Below are 19,184 nucleotides of genomic sequence, written 5' to 3' on the forward strand. Positions count from 1 at the left end.
CTCGGCCACGAGCTCCGCGGCGCAGACGGGGCACCGGTTCCCGTGGCACATCCACTCCACGAGCTCCTCCTCGCAGAACAGGTGCTCGCAGGCCGTCTGCACGGGGGCCTCGAGCACGCCGTGGCAGATGGAGCAGAGCAGGTGCCGGCTCACGTTGTTGCCGTCCACGAAGCAGCTCAGCTCCCGGCCCATGGCGGCTGCCCCGCTGTGCTTTGGACTTGCACTTCACGTTGAAATGTCGTTGCAGAGGGTGGGTTTTGCGTGACGAGCTCGGCCGGCTCCTGGCAACCGCGTCGACGTAGCTCGGCCGGCTCCTGGCAACCGCGCCGCGACACGATGACGACGCGCCCGGCGTCGGAGGTGTCCCGCGAGTACGACTGCGCCATCTGCCTGTCGACGCCCGAGGGCCAGGTCCACCAGTGCCGCAACGGCCACCTCTTCTGCGCCGAGTGTTTGACGGAGCACCGGAACAAGCACCGGGGCACGCAGTGTCCGACGTGCCGCGTCGCGCTCCCGAGCGAGCCCATCCGGAACCTCGTGGCGGAGAACGCGATCGCGCGGCGGCCGACGGTCTGCGCCTTCTGCAACCTGAACACGACCGTCGGCGAGCTGCGCGCGCACGTCGGCCGGTGCCCGAAGCGGAAGGTGCCCTGCGTCGCCGCGGGCGACGGCTGCATGTGGAACGGCCTCGTCGTCGGCGAGCGCGCGGCCCACGAGAAGGCCTGCACCTTCGCCATCTGCCGCAAGATGCTCGAGCCGCTGAAGTGCGAGCTCGCGGAGTCGAAGCGCGAGTGCGCGGCGCTCCGGTCGCGGCTCGAGGTGCCGCTGGCGTCCATCTACCCCGGCGGCGCCATCCGCGTCACCGGCGACGGCCTCTGGCGCATGTACAGCGACGAGGAGACCTTCGCGACGGCGGGCTGGCCGTCCCTCGCGTTGAAGGGCGGCAAGTGGTACTACGAGGTGACGATCCTCGAGGACTGCGAGTACCCCCAGTTCGGCTGGGCGCGCCAGGGCTTCGCCGCGGGCGCGGGCGACGGCTGCGGCGACGACGAGCGCTCCTACGCCTGCGACGGCCACCGCTGCAAGCTCTGGCACGCGTCCGAGTTCCAGGACTGGCTCGAGGACGAGGACGCCAAGTGGGAGCCGGGCGACGTCGTCGGCTGCCTGCTGGACCTGGACCAGGGCCAGATCCACTTCTCGGTCAACGGCGACTACGACGAGGACGAGCCCGCGTTCGTCGACGTGCCCGTCCTGAGCGGCTACTTCCCGTGCCTGACGATGAAGGGCGGCCTCGTCAAGGTCAACTTCGGCGCCCGCGACTTCGCCCGATTCAAGCCCCACGGCGACGACGGGCCCGAGGTCCAGGGGCCGCCCGACGGGTACAACGCCGTCGCCCACCACGACATGTACGAATACGACCTCGCATAAGAGCTCATCGTGGTTTATTCCCGTCGCCCCTGGAGCATGCTCCGCCAGCGCCGCCGCGCCTCCTCCTGGCGCCGGCTCTTGCGCTCCCGGGGCGTCGACGGCGTCGGCGCCGCGCCGCGGACCTCCTCGGGCGTCGCCGCAGCGTCGGGGACCTCGGGCGTTGCGGCGCCGGGGACCTCCGAAACCTCGGGCGTCGCCGCGGCGCCGGGGACCTCCGAAACCTCGGGCGTCGCCGCGGCGCCGGGGACCCGCGGCGCGCACGGCGGCGACGGCGTCCGCGACGCGCGCGGGCGCCGCGGGCGAGCGCGGCGCGCGCCGCGGCCCCCGCGCCGGGGGCTTGCGCGTCGGCCGCGCGGGCGCCGGCCGCCGCGGCTTGCACGCCTTCCGCGGCGGCGACGGCGGCGCGGCCGCGGCGAGCGGCGGCGGCGGCGCGGCGCCGAGGGCCTTGGCGAGGGCCCGGTCGACGCGCGCGTCGAGATAGGCGAAGACGGCGCCCGCCGCGGCGAAGGGCACGCGCTTGTGGTCCGACGTGCCCGCGCTCCGCACCGCGTAGCAGTTCCAGGCGGGCGCCGCGCCGCGCGACCAGGGCCGCGGGTTCGGGTCGTCGAGGGGCTTGCGCGACGTGCACCAGTTGACGCAGGGCCCGGCCGGGTCCCGGCCTTTGTGCGTGCCGTCGAGCAGCGCGACGGCGCAGGGGTCGTAGGGCGGCTTCGACCGGTCGCGGCCTGTGTGCAAATCAACCAGTGAGCTGGGACGTCGGGGCCAAACTTGAGAATTCTCTAGCTCGGTCAAATCGAAGTCGATTCGGCTGATTTTTGGACGAATCGATTGCTCTCAGCGAGTTCTCGAAGCACGGTGGAAGTGCTTGTGTCAAAACATTCGAATACGCGCACATTGAAGTCGGGTTGAAGATTTGATTTGCACACAGGTCGCGGCGCCGGAGCCACGCGGCGGCCGCCGCGCCGCCGAGCGAGTGCGCGACGACCGCGACGACGGGCGCGTCGCCGGCGCGCCGCGCCGCCTTCACGGCGGCGTCGATGGTGTCCGCGTCCTCGGCCGACCCGGAGGCGGGCGGGGCCACGCAGACGGACCAGCCGCGCGCGAGTGCGAGCGCCGCGTAGTGGCAGACCGCGCCCGCCTCCGGGTCCGCGACGGCGAAGTCGAGCGTGGACCAGAGGCCCGCGTCCGTCGGGCCGCTGCCGCCGCCGGGCACGAGCACGCAGAGCGGGCGGCCGGGCGTCGTCGCCGCGTAGCAGCGGTCGTCGCACCCGGCCGTGGCGAGCTTCTCCAGGCCCAGGGCGAGCAGGGCCCGGAGCGGCGCCTCGCGCACGGCCGGGTCCACGGCCGGGGGCTTGGCTTTGGGCTTATTCCAGGCCGCGGGCGGCGCGAAGGCGCCCATCGTCGTCGTCGGGGCAGCAACGATTTGCTAGGTGCCCCGTGTTGTGTGCAACGACGGCACCATCAAAGTCGATCCAAAGCGGCCCGACTCGTGCGCGCCATCAATCGCGACTGCTGCCGCTGAGCGCGCGCTCGCGCTGCAGGACTCGGCAGCAGGTTCGGACGGGCATTGGCGACTGTCGCTCTCGAGGCGAACATGAGCGACGACGACGGCGAGAGCACGCGGCCCGACGGCGAGAGCACGCCGTCGAGCCCGCGGCCCGCGCGGGCGCGCCAGCCGTCGACGCTGCTGCGCGGCTTCTTCCGGGACGTCGACCTCCGGCGCGTCGACTGGCAGCAGCGCCAGTTCGAGGCCAAGGCGGCCGGCGGCCGCAAGCGGCCGCGGCCCGGCGGCGGCCGCGGCCGCAAGAGCAAGCAAGAGCACCGCGCGCCCCCGGCGGAGACGCCGCCCGCGACGGAGCTGCCCGCGGCGCTCTTCGCGGCGCGGCCCGAGCGGCCGCCGACGGGCAAGCAGAAGAAGCCCGCGCACGGCCGCGTCGTCGAGCGCGGCGCCGGCGCGCTCCGCGCGCGCGCCGCGCGCTGCGCGCGCGTCCTGCCCGAGCTCGGCGAGTGGCTCTTCGGCGACGAGGCCCAGGCGTCGGCGCGCGCGCGGGACTTCGACGAGCTCGCGCGGCTGTTGGGCGAGGCGGAGGTCGACGCGCGCGGCTTCCGGGGCTTCGCCCGCCTCGAGGCGCTCGCCGGCTCCATGCACGCGGTCTGGGAGTGCGCCCAGCCCGGGACGCTGGCGCGCCTCGGCGCGCGCTGCGCCGCGGCCGGCGCGCGGCGGGGCCGGCCGCGGAAGCGGTCGCCCGCGGCCGCGCCGGGCCTCGACGCCGCGGGCTTCCGGAATCGCTGCGAGGTCGTCCTCGTCGGCGACGACGGCGACGCGGGCCTCCGGGGCCAGTACGAGGTCCGCGCCAAAGCCTTCATCGCCAAGGGCGAGTCGCTGCCCTACCCGGGCGTCCTCGTCGGCGACGACGCGTCCGTGCTCGACGACGCCGCGGCCGCGCCGCGCCCGCTCGACGACGTCCGCTGGGCGACGTTCACCTACGCGTTCCGCCAGTCCGAGGACGACGACGGGTTGAGCCGGCCCCAGGTCGAGATCTGGCCGACGCTGCGCCTCGACAACCCGGCGCCCTTCATCAACGACTTCTGCGGGCCCGACCCAGGGCAGGAAAAGAGTGCGAAATTCCCAACTTCAAAGGCTCCTCTCTCGGCCGTTTTCCACTCGTTTCGGCTGATTTTTGGACGAGCGATCATCTCTCGGAACGGTCTCGAAGCGTGGATGCTTTTTCCGGAACGCGCGCGCGCCGAACACTCAGGTTGAATCGAACTTGAATCACTCTTTTCCTGCCCAGGCCCGACCGCGCGCAGTGGTACGCGCGGAAGAAGCGCCAGAACGTCAAGTACGTCGAGTCCGTCGACGGCGACCCGAAGACGGACTGGGGCGTGCGCATCCTCGCGACGCGCGACGTGAAGCCGGGCGAGCGGCTGCTGGCGGACTACGGCGAGCACTACTGGGCCGCGTGGCGGCCTGTGTGCAAATATTCGACCCGACTTCAACGCGCGCGTAGTCGAATGGTTCGACACACGCTCTTCGGCCGTGCTTCGAGAGCTCGATGAGAGCCATGTGATCCGTCCAAACATCAGCCGAATCGACGTCGATGTGACCGAGCTCGAGGATTTCAAAGTTCGGCCCCGACGGTCGATTCGCGCGCAGGTGGCGCCTCCTCTTCGGCGACGCGATGCGCGCGTTCGTCGACGACGTCGGCGCGCTCTTCATGGACCGCGGCGACGCCGGGGGCGCCTGCGGCGTCGCCGCGCTCCTGCGCTACGCGCGGGAGCGGCGCGTCTTCGCCGCGCCGTCGCGGCCGAACGACTTCCCCGCGGCACGGCCCTTCTGGCGCGCGGCGCCGCCGGACTGGCGGGCCCTCGTGGGCAAGGTCGTCGCGACGCCCGCGCGCCTCGGCTACGACGACGAGCTCGGCAAGGTGGCGTCGTTGGTGGTGGACGGGTCCTACGGCGATCCCGCGCTCGCGGCGCTCCGGAACGCCGCGCCCGGTTCCGGCGCCGTCGAGGCGACGTGGTCCGACGGCCTGAACTACGCCGTCGCGGCCGTGACATACGAGGCCGGCGGCGACGCCGCGTGCACGTTCCTCGACGGGACGACGCACGCCGTGCCCGCGGGGAAGGTTCTCCCGGCGCTGTCGCCGGCGAACTGGCGGTCCCTGGCGCGGTTGCCGCTCGGCGCGTGGTGCCGGCCCCTGGGCTGGGAGCCCGCGTCCCACTGGGGCGTCGTCGAGGCGTGCCGCGAGGCCGCCGACGGCCGCGCGACCTACGCCGTCCGCATGGACGACGTCCGCCGGCCGATCGACGTCGACGACGACGCGCTCGAGCCCGTCGTCCTCGTCCGCGGCGACCCGCGGCGCGGCGAGCACTGGCAGCGCGCCTACGCCGCGTCCGCGCTCTCGCCCCTGCCCCGCGGCGCGGCGTCCTAACCTTAACTCGCTACTCGGTGGACCCGATCCCTCCGATTGTTGACTTCACCTTGACGCCTACCCTGATGCGCCGAGCGCTCCGACGACCCTCCGCTGGCCGCGTCGCGCGGCGCTGGTCGCCACCCATGCCGGAGGCGTCGCCGGCCTGGGAGCCGCTGCGCATCGGCTCGTCTCAGATCGGGGCCTGCGTCGGCGTCCACCCCTACGCCGAGCTCGACGAGCTCTTCGACGGGTTGATCTACCAGGGCGCCGCCGGCCGCGCGCTGCTCGCGCGCGACGCCGCGGCCGTCGGCGCGGTCGTCGAGACCAAGGACGAGGAGGCGACCCGCATCCTCGCCGGCGCGTCCGCGGCGACGCGGCGCGCGTTCCGCGCGGCCGAGCGCGCCGCGACCGTCGACGCGGCGACGACGGGCGCGGTCGCGGCCGCGCGCGCGGCCGCGGGCCGCGCCGTCGCCGCCGCCGTCGCGCAGCACGAGGTGAGCGCCGCGGAGGGCGCCGCGCTCGCGAGCTACGCGCGCCACGGCGCGCACACGGCCTTTGGCCGCCGCCAGGAGGGCGACGCGATCGCCGCGTACGAGCGCGCGACGGGCAACGCGGTCCGCGACGGCAACAACGTGCGCCACGAGCTCCGCTTCGACGCGTCCGGCGCCTGGACGGCCGCGAAGCGCCGCGAGCGGTCGCGGTCGCGCGTCGCCCGGGCCGTGCGGGACTTTTCCGAGTCGGACGACGCGGCGCGCGAGATGCCTCCGTGGCCCGCCGCGGACCGGCGCGCCGCGCACGCGCTCGCGGACGAGTTGGGCCTCGGCCACGCGTCGTCGGGCGCGGGCGCGGACCGGCGCGTCGTGCTCACGAAGCCGCCGACGGGCTGGCACTACCTGGACTCGGAGCGCGAGCCCCGGGGGCCCTTCGGCGACGACGCGATGCGCGCCTGGATGAAAGCGGGCTGGTTCGGCGACGACGTGCTCGTGGCGCGCTCGGGCCGATGCTGCGCGTGCGTCTCCGCGGTCTACCGGCGCCTCGGCGACGTCCGCCGCGGCTGCGGCGACGCGCGGTGCCGGGCCGCGGCGCTGGCCCGTCCGCCGGTCCCCGCGTGCCTCGCGGTCTACGACGGCGCCTCGTCCGACTCGTCCGACGGCGACTCCGACGACGACCTCCCCGCGGGCGCCGCGGGCGAGCTCTTCCGCGTCGTCGGCTACGTCGACGGTTTGTCCGACGAGGTCGACGTCGACGACTGGACCGCGCGGCCCATCGTCGTCGAGATCAAGAACCGCATGGCGTCGACGCGGACGCCGGACCTCTACGACCAGCTCCAGATCGTCGCCTACTGCATCATGACGGGCTGCGCCGCGGGCCACCTCGTCCAGCGCGTCCGGAACGCGGACGACGCGCCCGTCCGCGTGGACCGCGTCGCGCTCGCGGACCACGAGAGGGACTGGCGCGCCGTCGTCGTGCCGCGGCTCGTCGCGCTCGCCGAGGCCGTCCTCGCGCTCCGGCGCGACGCGCCGCGGCGCCGCGCGTGGCTGTTGAGCTCGCCCCGGGACCGGTGGGCGACCGCGGCCGCGCTCTGCGACTGGCTCCCCCTGCCGCCCCCGGAGGCCCCGGGGTAACTTCGGGTTTTTGGTGGAGCGTGTGGGGCCCTCGCGGCGGCGCATACACGTACCAGCGGCGCGACGAGGACGGCGTGTCCAGGGCGAATTCGGAAGCTCGGCCGCGGGAGAGACGTCGATCACACAAAGACTAATTTATACAGATTTTCGATATGGGCGGGTCCGGGGCAACGCGGACCGCGCCGGGGTCCGTTCGGTTCTTCGGTCACAGCTCCTCGAGCTTGAAGATGGTCTGGGACCAGGCGTCCGTCACGGGGGACACCTTGAGGGTCGCCGCCACGGGGGACGTGACGGAGACGGGGCTCGAGACCTTGGGCGGCGGCGCGGGAGCCTCGGGGGTCCGGGGCGGCGGCGCGGGAGCCTCGGGCGCCGGCCGCGGCCCCGCGTACCACGTCGAGTCCATGCCCCCGAGGTCGTTCGCGCCCCAGTCGATGTCCTCGCCGTCGTCCGCCGACGCGAGGACCACGCGCCCCTCGTCCTTGGAGTCGGACCGCGTCCGTCGGAGCTCGAGCGTATCCGAAGAACCGTTCGGCTCGGCGCGCCGGAGGCACCAAGTCCAGATGATTTGGTCCTTCTCTTCACGGCTGAGGAGCTCCATGTTCGGGAGCCGGGGGGTCGTCGCTAATCGGGGTGGGCTCGGCGGCCCGGCGATTTGAACGCGGACGAGGCCACGAAAGCTCTGCGGCGCATCTTCGGGAATGTCCTCGGGGACGAAGCCCGTCTGGCTCGTCCGGTAGAGGTACTCGTCGAGGGCGCCGGCGGGCGTGCCCTGGGCGTGGGTGGCGCCGCATGAGCCCATTTTCTACGTCGCCTTCAGCAGTAGATGTCAGAGAGACGAACGCAGGAGAGCCCATCCCACTTTGTGAAATTGCTGCCTGTTCCAAGAGCCGCCCGGGATAAATCCCGCGGTACCTCATGCCGGATTCTTCGATCGCGGGCCCGGCACCCACCCACCCACCTCCTGGCCAATCAGGGACCTCCGTTTCGTTAGTTGCCTTCAAGTTGCCGCTCGCCGAATCGCCACAACGCGCGCGCGATTCCGCGCGCGCGCTCTCTCGTGTCGCGGAGCTGCGCGGTCCAATCTCCGCTTTGCGATGAGAACGGGCACCCGCGCCGCTCGACTCGCCGCGGCGAGAAGCGGCGCTTGCCCAGAGACGACGATNGCGGCGTGAAGACACGTCGCCGAGGCGCCGCGCGACCGTCAGCCGCGGCACTGCGGGTCATGACCGCGCGCGCGCGCGCGCGTTACAAGTACCCATCAGTACACTGTAGATTTCCAAATCAGGCCTCCGGACCCACCCACCCACCTCGCCATGAGGTTCGAATCTTTTGTCCGTGGGTGGCTCGTGCCTGTTCAACAACATCGGGTCAGTCAAGAAGAGTGAAGACAACAGAATGGCGAGCGGCACAGAGAGGCCCACGGCAGTCCTGCGTCCCAGCCGTCCTGCCTAACATCCTGCCTCAGTCCCTTCCCGTCCTCTCGGCCGAATCCCGCCGGTGTCCCGCAGGTCGCAGGTCGCGAAAATCCGCGCGTCCCGCGGGTCGCGCCGGGTCGCGGAGGTCGCCGCGGTGGGACCCCTCGCACAATCCGATTTACGTGTTAGTTTACCTAAAAGCCGAGGTCGACGTCGCCGAGCGACTCCGGCGAGCCTTCGAGGGCGACGCCCCCCGCGTCCTTGGGGAGGAACGTGCCGTCGGGCGCGTCCGGGAGCGCGACCGCGCCGGGCTCCGGCGCGCGGTCGAGGCGCGCGACGTCGAGCTGCCACTCCCACGCGACGCGCGCCTTCTCGCGGCTGAGCTCGTCGACGCGCCGCTCCAGCGCCGGGTTCCCCGCGCGCGCTGGGCCTTGACCCAGGTCGGCTTGAGGACCGCGAAGATGAACGCGTTGCCCGCCGCGGCGGACGCGGCCCAGGCGAGGAGCGGCGCGAGGTAGTGGTCCAGGGCGTTCGCGCCCGCGGCCCGCCCGACGGCGACGCTGAGGCCCGCGTTCGTGCACACGTACAACACCTGGAAGCCGACGTTCCGCGAGAAGATGAGCGACAGGCACACGCCGTGGCAGAGGACGACGACGTAGTTGAGCGGGTGGTGCAGGTACGACGCGACGCGCGCGACCTCGGCCTCGCGCTCGGCGTCGTCGAGCGTCGCGTTGCGGATCAAGCGGAGGCTGTGGTTCGTGAGCAGGTAGGCGTAGAGCGCGTAGTGCGCGCGCGCGAGGCAGTACGCGCGCGTAACCGGCGACGCGGTCGCGGCGGCCGTCGACGCGGCGACGAAAAAGGCGGTCCAGGCCGCGCCCGAGACGTGGGAGCCGACGCCCGACGTGACGTAAAGAGAGCTCTCGAAGAGCCGCAGGGCGACGAGGAGCAGCCAGTAGAAGAGCGCGACGCGCCTCCGGAGCAGGCGCTCGAACCGCCGCTCGTCGTCCGCCGCGAGCCGGAACTCGCAGCACCGCTCGAGATCGTCCCCGCGGTGCGACGCGTCCGCGATTGCCGCGGACTCGTCGTCCTCGGACGGCGCGTCGCCGCTCGAGGCTTTGAGCTTCGCGCCGAAGACGCGCCGCACCTGGGCCTGGAGCTTCTGGGCGAGCATGGCGATCGCTCCGACGGTCGTCGGCGCGGAGGAAACGAGACCTCTCAAGGGTTCGGACCGCGACGCCCGTCGCCGCGGGTGGCGTGTCACGCGATTCTTCTCCGTGGAGTTGCGCTTGATCAGCACGAGGGATTTTCACTTGCACAATATTGCATCGATCGAACTCGATCGAACTCGTTCACACCGTCTGCACTCGTTCACAGGCAGCCCGCCGGCTCGATTGGGCGCGTGAGTCACCTCATGCGCGCGCGAGAAAGAGAGCACATGCGAAGCCCGAGTAGGCCTCCAGGTGGGATCGTCGGGTGCGCTAACGGCGGGGTGGGTCGCCCGATGCGCGAGAGAGAGAGACTAGCATGTGATTTACGCGCAGGGAGCACTTCGGTTAGGGTTAGACACCGAAAACCGTAAAAAACCGGCTTAAACGGTTACGGTAAGCCCCCCCGTCGACGCGGTGACGGTTCCGGTACGGTTACGGTTTTTGCACGGTTATTGGGGCTCTAGGACGGTTCCGGTTACGGTGAGGCCCCAGGGCAGCCCGGTGGAGGCCGGTGGAGGCCGGTGGGGCTCAAAATAGGCATATTTGTGGGATTTTCGTGATGGGACTGGGCTGAATAGCGTCCCCGCAACAAGAATCGGCGCTCTGAAGTCGCACAACGCCGTTGGGTAGGCGTGGAGGGCCTGAAAGCACCGTACCGCGCGACGGTTGCGAGCCGCTCCGGGACGGTTCCGGTTTCGGTAAGGCGCTGAAAGTCCCGGTTACGGTTGCGGTTCCGGTTCCGGTTTTCCACGGTTACGCCCCCAAATCCCCGGTGACGGTGACGGTGGTCTCGCGGCGGCCTCGACCGAACCGGAACCGAATTAACCGAAGTGCTCCCTGTTTACGCGGCCCCATCTAGAAGCCGAGGTCGACGCCCGGGAGCGGCGCTGGCGGGTCCGCGAGTAAGCGGGCCCGGGCATGCCCGTCCAGCACAGGCTCAACAACAACAACATATGATTTTAACGGCGAGGTCGAGGTCGACCTCGGGGTGTCGAGGCGGCGAGGTCACGGCGAGAAGTCGAGGTCGAGGCGGCGAGGTCACGGCGAGAAGTCGAGGTCGAGATCCCCGAGGGACGCGTTCGGCGAGCCCGCGAGGACGACGTCCCCCGGTCGTTTGGACCGGTCGCCGTCGTCGGGCGGGCTCGAGATGTCCTCGTCGTCGTCCGGCGACCGCGGCGCGAGGCGCGAGACGTCGAGCTGCCACTCCCAGACGATGCGCTCCTTCTCGCGGCCGAGCTGCTCGACGCGCTTCTTCAGCGCCTCGTTCGCGCCGCGCTGCGCCCGGAGCCAGAGGGGCTTCAGCACGCCGTAGACGACGCCGTTCGCCGCCGCGATGGCGACGACCCACGCGAACGCCGACGGCGCGACCTCGTCGAAATCCGCGCCCGCGGCGCGCGTCACCGCGAGGCTCATCGACAGGTGGAGCATGACGTAGAGGGCCTGGAAGGCGAGGCGCCCGTTGCACACAAAGGCCACGCAAAAACCCTGGAGCACGATGAGCACGTAGTAGATCGGGCTCCGGCGGATCGACGCGTACACGACGCGAATTTCCACCTCTCGCGCGGCGTCGCTGAGCTCGTAGACGCGGAGGAAGCGCACAACGTGGGTCACGAGCGTGTAGGCGAGGGAGATGTGGTGCGCGCGCTCGAGGCACGCGGCCTGGAACTGCGGCGGCGCCGTCGCCGTCACGGACGAGAAGACGACGAACGCCGCGGTCCAGATCTGCGACGCCGCGGAATTGCCCAGGCCCGAGTTCACGATGTTGATGCTCTCGGCGAGGCGCGCGACGACGCAGAGCAGCCACCAGAAGGCGACGACGCGCCGCCGGAGCAGCCGCTCGAAGCGGCGCTCGTCGCCCGCGTCGGGCAACGTGAACGCGCAGCACGCGACGTCGTCGTCGTCGCGGCTCCGCGACACGGCGACGCGGTTCGACTCGCCGAAGGTCACGACGTGGTCCTCGGGCACGGGCTCGGGCACGCCGCTCGAGAGCGAGGCGTTCGAGCCCTTGTAGCGCGGCAGGCGGGGCCGGAGGGGGCGCGCCGGGCGAGCGTCGGCCATCTCCCTCATGTCAAGTACTCAGGCACACGCGGTGCCCGTGTCGTCGCGACGACGCGACGGGCGGCAACAAGGCGTTGACGCTTTTGATGGCTCCCGTTTCGCCTCGATATGGACATCACGGGCTCAAGCTGGCTTCAACAGGGCTCCGGTCCGCGCCTTCTCAGGTCTCCTCGAGCGCCTTCCCCGCAGGCCTATGCTGCAAGCTTACAGAACTTTCACGCGAGATCCTTCCAGGGGCAGACGCGCGTCCCGCCCTCGTCGCGGTAGAAGTACGCGGTCCAGGCGAACTCCTGGGGGTGCTTCTTCGTGCTGCCATCCCCGGCCTGGAAGTCGTGCAGCTCCGCGCGCGGCGTGCCCAGGAAATCAAAAATGCGCCGGAGCTCGCCGTCCGCGTCGGCGACGAGCTCCTCGTAGACGACGTCGAGGCTCGGGAATCGGCGCTGCCGCAACCGGCCCTGCCAGGTCTTCTTGAGGTGGGCAATCCTCCGCGCCTTCGCCGCGACCTTCCTTATATGATGCTCGCTGAGGCAGTCCGCGTCGCCGTGGTTCAGGAACTCGCTCACGGCCGTGCGCCTCGCGTCCTTGCGCTCGAGGTGGACGACGCGGAGCTCGAGCTTGTTCGCGATCTCCGCGAAGTGGTCCCAGTCGCACATCTGGTTGTAGTGGACGACGAGCCCCCGCGCGGCCATGGCGTCGGCGCTCCGCCGCTTCAGCGGCTCGTCGAGGTCGCGGTAGAGCGCGCCGCGCGCGAATTTGTCCATCCCGAAGAACACGCGGAGGCCCTTTTCGAACTTCGCGGGGTCCTTGGGCACCTCGTGCTCGTAGAAGGCCTCCTCGAAGGCGAAGACCTGCGGGTGCCGCCGCAGCTCCGCCATCATGAAGTGCGTGCCCGAGCGCTGCGTCGAGAGCACCTGCGGGCGTCGCGGGGTCCCCAAACGAGGCGACGTCGCCCGTCGGAAGGCGGCGCCAACGCGGGCTCTATCGGCACGTGCGAGCGGACACGGAAATGGCACGATGAATCGCGTCTGGTTGTCGACGGTCCAGGGCCCGAGCGACGGCTTGTCGCGGACCTTCGCGGGCTTCCACGGGCAGACGCGCGTCCCGCCCTCGTACCGGTAGAAGTAGTCGGTCCAGGCGAACTCCTGGGGGTGCATCTTCGTGCTGCCATCCCCGGCGTGGAAGTCGTGCAGCTCCGCGGGCGGCGTGCCCAGGAAATCAAAAATGCGCCGGAGCCCGCCGTCCGCGTCGGCGACGAGGTCCTCGTAGACGACGTCGAGGCTCGGGAATCGGCGCTGCCGCAGGCGGTCGCGCCAGGTCTTCTTGAGGTCGGAAATGCGCTGCGCGTGCGCCGTGACCTTCGATTTATCATACTCGTCGAGGCAGTCCGCGGTGCCTTTGTTCAGGAACTCGCTCACGGCCGTGCGTTTCGTGTCCGTTCGCCGGAGGTGGACGACGCGGAGTTTGAGCGTTTCCGCGATCCGCGCGAAGTTGTCCCAGTCCACGGCCTGGTTGTAATGGACGACGAGCCCCCGCGCGGCCATCGCGTCGGCGCTCCGCTGCTTCAGCGGCGTGTCGAGGCCGCGGTAGAGCCGTGACCCGGTATCACGCGAGCCGAGATCGGATTCTTTGGAAGACGACCATGCGCTTCACCCGAGCCAGCTCGAGCTGTGTGATCTTGCGGGTGCGAAGACTGTGCAGATAGTGCCTGAGCCTCGAGGCCCTCCCGCGAGCGCCTCGGCGACGTCGTCAAGACCGAGCGGTCCGAGGTCGAGCGGAAGAACGTGCTCACTCCCCAAACGACCCCCACAAGATCCTTAAAAATTCACGGCGTGCCGTCGAGGTCCAGGCCCCGGGCGGAGCCGAGGGACGACGGCGACCCCGCGAGCGGCACGGCGCCGAGGGCCTTGGGCGCGTTGGACCCCTTCGGCGCATTGCCCCCCTGCATCTCCTCGACGAGGCTCGAGGAGATGGAGGCCGACGAGGACGGCGCCGTCGCGGCCCGCCGGAGCTCCATCGTGTCGAAGCGCCACTGCCAGACGACGAAGTCCTTCGCGGCGTCGAGCTCGTCGGCGCGCCGCTCGAGGCGCGCGTCCTCCATGGCCCGCGCGCGCAGCCAGAGCGGCGTGGCCACCATGTAGATGACGGCGTTCGAGAGGACGATGGACAGCATGTAGAAGGCCATGGGCAGCGCGATGCGCGTCGGATCGGCGCCCGCCGCGGCGACGACGACGACGGACAGGGCGAGGTTGACCGCGACGAGCAGGACCTGGAACCGGAGGCGGTCCGACGAAATGAGCGGCAACCCGAAGCCCAGGAAGAAGAGGTACAGGTAGTAGGCGGGCGACGACAACGTGCCGTAGACGCGGCCGATCTGATCCTCGAGCTCCGCGGGCGCGAGCGCGAAGACGCGCTGGAGCCGGATGGCGTGGTTCGCCACCACGTAGAGGAGCGACGCCTGCGGCGCGTGCTCGACGAAGCGGTGGCGCACGTCCGGCGGCGCCGCGGACGCGGCCGTCGACGCGGACACGAAAAAAGCCGTCCAGATCGCGCCCGCGTCCGCGCCCGCCCGTCTGCAGGTACTGGCCGCTCGTCTCGGCGACGCGCACGAAGACGAGGAGGAACCAGTAGGGGAGGATGCAGCGCCGCCGCAGCAGCCGCGCGAACGATCGGTCGTCGCGCTCCGTCGCGAGTTTGGGAACGCAGCACGCGACGTCGTCGCCCGCCGGCCGCGGCACGGCGACGCGCGTGTAGCCCTCGTAGAGGGTCGGCTGCTCCTCGTCGACGACGTCGGGCACGCCGGAGGACGACGCCTTGTAGCGCTGCTTGTCCCGGCGCGCCTTGGGATGGACGTCGGCGAACATGGCCCCGCCGAGAGGACGGTCGCACGCTCGCCGAGCCTCGGGGGGTTCCTTGAGCCCGGCGACGGCGACGGGTTTACGCTTCGCCGCGTCTCTAAACGTAGGGGACCCGGGAGTAACCGCGGGGGACGGGAGGCTTCGCCCCGGCGCACGACGAGTTTCACTTGGAGATCACGGTCAAGAGGGGAGGCGATTCACGCAAATCTTGCCGCTGACCTTCGGCGATGTCCGCTGGCTTACGTGGGTATGGGGCACTAGGCCGATCCTCCCGATCGTGCTCTCGCTCCTCGCTCACTACCCTAGCCCTTCCCTTTGATCCTCCCTCCCTTCGATTCGTCCCTGCGCCGCGGCTAACTGACATTCGGCGACCCACGGGCATCGTGTCTAGATACACCCACCTCCACCCCCGACGCACAAAACACGGCGCGTTAGAGGGACAGGACGTTGGCGAGCTTGTCCTTGGGCTTGTTCTCCTCCTCCCACTCCTCGCCGCCCGCGTCCATGCCGCAGCCCGCCTGGCCGCAGGTCACGAAGACGACGATGGCCGACGCGAAGCCCGCGAGGGTCCCCCGCTGCTCCTTCATGCGCTTCGCCTTCTCGAGCTCCGCGTCGTCCTTCGCGAGGATGTCCTCGAGGATCTCGTCGTTGAGCGCCGGGTCGAGGTAGTTCGTCAGCGCCTCGTGGATCGCCGTCTCGCCGAGGCGCCGCGCGAGGACCCAGGGCGAGTGGCGGTCGCTGATGGGGTCGTGGCTGTGGGCCGCGCCGTGCTCGATCAGCACCTCGACCGCGTTCGCGTCGCCGAGATCGACCGCGTGCCAGAGCAGGGACCGCTTGCCCCGGTCGCGGAGCCCGACGAGCGCGCCGCCGCCCGCGCGCGACACGAAGCCCTTGATCGCGGCCTCGAAGTCGTAGAGCTCCTCGCCTGCGTCGAGATGGAGCTCCCGGCGTACCCTCGGAAGCTCTCGAGCTCGGTCGAAGCGACGTCGGTTTCACGGGCTCCTTTCCGGACGAGCGCGTGGCGAGTGCTCTCGACGGAGCGCACACGCACGTGCGGCGACGTCCGTCCATCGAAGTCGCGTCGATAGATGCGGGTTCCGCGCGGCGCCGCGCGGCCCTCGACGGGCAGCCGCTTCGCGAGGCTCCGCTCCTCGACCTCCGCGCGTTCCCACTGCCTCGGCCCTCCAGTCGCGCCGCTCCTGCGTGTTGAACTTGAGCCGCGACGGCATGGCGAAGCTGTCCGACGCCGCCCGCGGCTTCTTGGGCGCGTGGGGCTTCGCGGCGTGCTTCTTGTGCGGCGCGGCGTGGGGCTTCTTGTGCGCCGCCTCGGTATCGTTCCACGCCGCGAGCAGCACGCTCGGCGTCGACGGCTGCGGCTCGCCGAGCTCCCGCGCCTTCGCTGGCTCCTCGGAACCGCCCACGAGCCCCGACAGATAGTCCATAGCTCACTTCAAGGTGGGTAGCTCGCACTGCACTTTGGGTTCTGTGAAAAGCGCGTAATGGAGGCTGCCCAGTCCATCGAAACGCCCTGACATCCATGGCCCTGGATCCGCAGTCGACGCTCATCCAGCTCGAGAGCCTGAAGCTCGAGAAGACGCCGCCGGCGATCAAGCCGCGGCGGTCGCGATCCGCGTGGTGCGTCCTCCTCGTCGCCGTGTCGTGCCTCGCCGTCGGCTTCGTCGGCGGCGCGCTCTTCGCGCGGCTCACGCGCGACGGCGGCGACGACGACGACGACGTCGCGGCGGACGCGAGCGCCGCGGACGCCGCCGCGGACGCCGCGGTGGACGCGGACGGCGCGGTGGACGCGGACGCGCCGACGCCGCGGCCGACCGCCGCGGCGCCCGCGCCGGCCGCGGCGCCCGCGCCGCGGCCGACCGTCGCGCCGCCGGCGCCGACGGCCGCCGCGTCGACGTTCTGCTGCTACTACACGCCGTCGGACTGCGGCGCCTGCGAGGACGCGGCGGCGGCCGACGACTGGTGCTCGGCCGCGCGCGACCGCTGCGAGGGCTCGTGCGGCGCGACGTGGTGCGCCAGCGGCGCGCCGGCGCCGTCGCCGCGGCCCACGGCCGCCGACGGCGCGCCGACGGCGGGCCCGACGGCGACGCCGCGGCCGTCGGCCGCGGCGCCGACGGCCGAGCGGAGCCTCTTCGCGACGGCGCCCGGCTACTACGTGAACCCGACGCTCGCCGCGAACCTCGACGCGTCCATCGCGACGACGGACGACGCGGCCGTCGCCGCGACGCTCGAGGCCATGAAGGGCGTCGCGTCGGCGTACTGGATCGACGTCAAGGGGAAGCTGGACCCCAACGGGACGTCGACGGCGGACGCGCGCGGTATACTTTTAGACGCCGCGGCGCACGCGGAGCCGCCGCTCGTCGTCTTCATCGTCTACGACCTGCCGAACCGGGACTGCCACGCCTACGCGTCCAACGGCGAGATCTGCTGCGCGTACAACGACGACGGCACCTGCGACTACGACAACTCGGGCGACTGCGCCGCGGGCCTCGACCAGGGCGGGAAACAAACATATTCGACACGACTTCAATGTTCGTGTATGTGCACGGTTTCGACATACGTTCTTCGCTGTCTGAAAAGAATTCGCCGAGAGGAAACGATGCGTCCAAAAATCAGCCAAAACGACTGTGATTTGACCGAGCTAGAGAAGTTTTGCTGGACAGGGCGTTCCACTGGGTATTTCGCACACAGGCCTCGACGAGTACAAGACGACCTACGTCGACCCCTTCGCGGCAATCCTCGCGGAGTTCGAGGGCGTCGTGCCCGTGGCGCTCATCCTCGAGCCGGACTCGCTGCCCAACTTCGCAACGAACCTCGACGACCCGCGCTGCGGGAACATAGGGACCAAAAACGCGTACGAGCTCGGCATCGCCTACGCCGTCGAGGCCCTCAAGGCCGCGGCGCCGTCGGCGCACATCTACCTGGACGCGGGCCACGGCGGCTGGCTCGGCTGGGAGGACAATTTGGAGTCCTTCGCGTCGACCGTCGCGTCGCTCGGCGTCGAGGACCACCTCCGGGGCTTCGCGACGAACACGGCCAACTACCAGCCCCTCGGCGAGCCCTGCGCCGACGGCGTCGACTGCATCACGGGGCCCGGCGCGTCGTCCGCCTGCTGCGACGACCCCTGCGGCCTCCTGTCCCAGTACAACCGCGGCCAGAACCAGGGCAGCACAAGAGAGCGAAATTCCCAACTTCAAAGGCTCCGATCTCGGCCGTTTTCCACTCGTTTCGGCTGATCTTTGGACGAGCGATCATCTCTCGGAACGGCCTCGAAGCGTGGATGTTTTTTACGGAACGCGCGCGCGCGGAACACTCACGTTGAAGCGACGTTGAATCTCTCTTGTCCTGCCCAGGCCAGAACGAGCACGAGTACGCGCGGCTTCTGGTCGACGCCATGGCCGCGGCCATGCCGGGCTTCGCCCCCAGAGTCGTCATCGACTCGGGCCGCAACGGGAACCCCGGCGCGCGGACCGACTGCGCGTCCTGGTGCAACCCGCGCGACGCGGGCGCGGGCGCCGTGCCGACGGCGGTCACGCGCGACCCGGACGTCGTCGACGCGTACTTCTGGCTCAAGACGCCGGGCGAGTCCGACGGCTGCACGGCGCTCCTGCCGTCGGCCGACGACGAGTGGGTCTCCGACGGCGCCTGCCCCCGCTTCGACCAGGGCTGCGCGTCCGTCGACTCCATCGGCACGGCGGCCGGGGAGCCCTACGCGCCCGAGGCGGGCCACTGGTACGACTACCAGATCAAGATGCTCGCGGAATTCGCGGACATGTAGCAACTCACAGACCGGCAGCCCCCAAACTCGAAGACGGGACCCACCCCCCAAATTAAAACGGCGCGAAGCCTACCTGCTAGGGGCGCCAGCCGCGAGACCGTTGAAGGTCAACGCGTCGACATTGAGGAAGCCAGGAACCCGGCCCGGCAGTGACACACGGTTGCTGCCTCCGCCAGTTGCGCGCGGGCAGCCTCTGAGGACATGCCGCGCGTCCACACGGAGGAGTCGCGCACGGGACCGGACTGGCCGCGGTCCCGGTCGCTGGCGACGCCGCGGCGCGAGGGCGACGGCGGGCGGAGCTCCGCCGACGAGCGCGAGAGCGTCGAGAGCCGCGCGTCGACGAAGCGCACGCGGAGCAAATCCAAGAAGAAGAAGCGGCCGCCGTCGGAGGCGCCGCCGGCCCTCGTCGTCGGCGACCACGTCCAGCTCCAGGGCCTGCCGTCGAAGCACCTCAACGGGCGGGCGGGCGTCATCGCGCGCGTCTTCAACGACGGCAAGCGCGGCGTGAGGGTGCCCGGCCGCAAGGGCCTCGTGTCGGCCTTCCGGCGCCAGATGGTCCTCGTCGCGCCGCCCGACGCGGCCGTCGAGGAGACCAAGGGCGGGGACGACGCACCCGCAGTCGACCCGAGCGCGCTCTGGCCGCCGCCGCCGCCGGAGGCGCCGGCCGCCGCGCCGGCCGCGGCGCGGCCGCGGCCCGCGCCGCCCTCGGAGCCGCCGCCGCCGGAGCCGGAGCCGTCGGAGCCGCCCCCGGCCGCCGCGACGCCGTCGGCGACGCCGTCGGCGCCGTCGTCGGTGCTGCCGTCGGCGCTGCCGCCCGTCGCGACGCCGCGCGCCGCCGCGCCGCCGCCGCCGCCGCCGGGGTCGCCGTCGTCGTCCGCGGCCGCG

General features: G+C 71.2%; 4 protein-coding genes across 4 annotated transcripts in view; 2 read left to right on the plus strand and 2 right to left on the minus strand.

Annotated features, from left to right (window-relative positions):
- Positions 1 to 336: 336 nt before the first annotated feature.
- On the plus strand, positions 337 to 687 carry AURANDRAFT_22487 (hypothetical protein; the record flags this gene model as incomplete). Its single annotated transcript, XM_009035997.1, has 1 exon — positions 337 to 687. A coding segment is annotated over one exon (351 nt), but the record flags the coding sequence as incomplete, so codon positions are not given.
- A 9,944-nt stretch (positions 688 to 10,631) lies between these two features.
- AURANDRAFT_62044 (hypothetical protein) lies at positions 10,632 to 14,512 on the minus strand (the record flags this gene model as incomplete). Its single annotated transcript, XM_009036424.1, has 4 exons — positions 10,632 to 11,597; positions 11,894 to 12,562; positions 12,665 to 13,295; positions 14,232 to 14,512. 4 exons carry the CDS (start codon positions 14,510 to 14,512, stop codon positions 10,632 to 10,634), a joined length of 2,547 nt encoding a protein of 848 aa, XP_009034672.1.
- Positions 14,513 to 14,937: 425 nt separating this feature from the next.
- AURANDRAFT_62045 (hypothetical protein) lies at positions 14,938 to 15,735 on the minus strand (the record flags this gene model as incomplete). Its single annotated transcript, XM_009036423.1, has 2 exons — positions 14,938 to 15,431; positions 15,663 to 15,735. The coding sequence occupies 2 exons, from the start codon at positions 15,733 to 15,735 to the stop codon at positions 14,938 to 14,940; spliced, it is 567 nt and encodes a 188-aa protein (XP_009034671.1).
- A 308-nt stretch (positions 15,736 to 16,043) lies between these two features.
- Positions 16,044 to 19,184, plus strand: part of AURANDRAFT_62046 (hypothetical protein) — a gene marked incomplete at both ends in the record, with an annotated part of 13,346 nt that continues 10,205 nt past the window's right edge. Inside the window, 2 exons of the mRNA XM_009035998.1 lie at positions 16,044 to 17,052; positions 17,213 to 17,746. Coding sequence (XP_009034246.1) covers positions 16,044 to 17,052; positions 17,213 to 17,746 — 1,543 coding nt within the window. The remainder of the gene's footprint in view (positions 17,053 to 17,212; positions 17,747 to 19,184) is intronic.

This window comes from Aureococcus anophagefferens (assembly GCF_000186865.1).
Source record: "Aureococcus anophagefferens unplaced genomic scaffold AURANscaffold_4, whole genome shotgun sequence".
In the NCBI taxonomy this organism is placed as follows: Eukaryota; class Pelagophyceae; order Pelagomonadales; family Pelagomonadaceae; genus Aureococcus; species Aureococcus anophagefferens.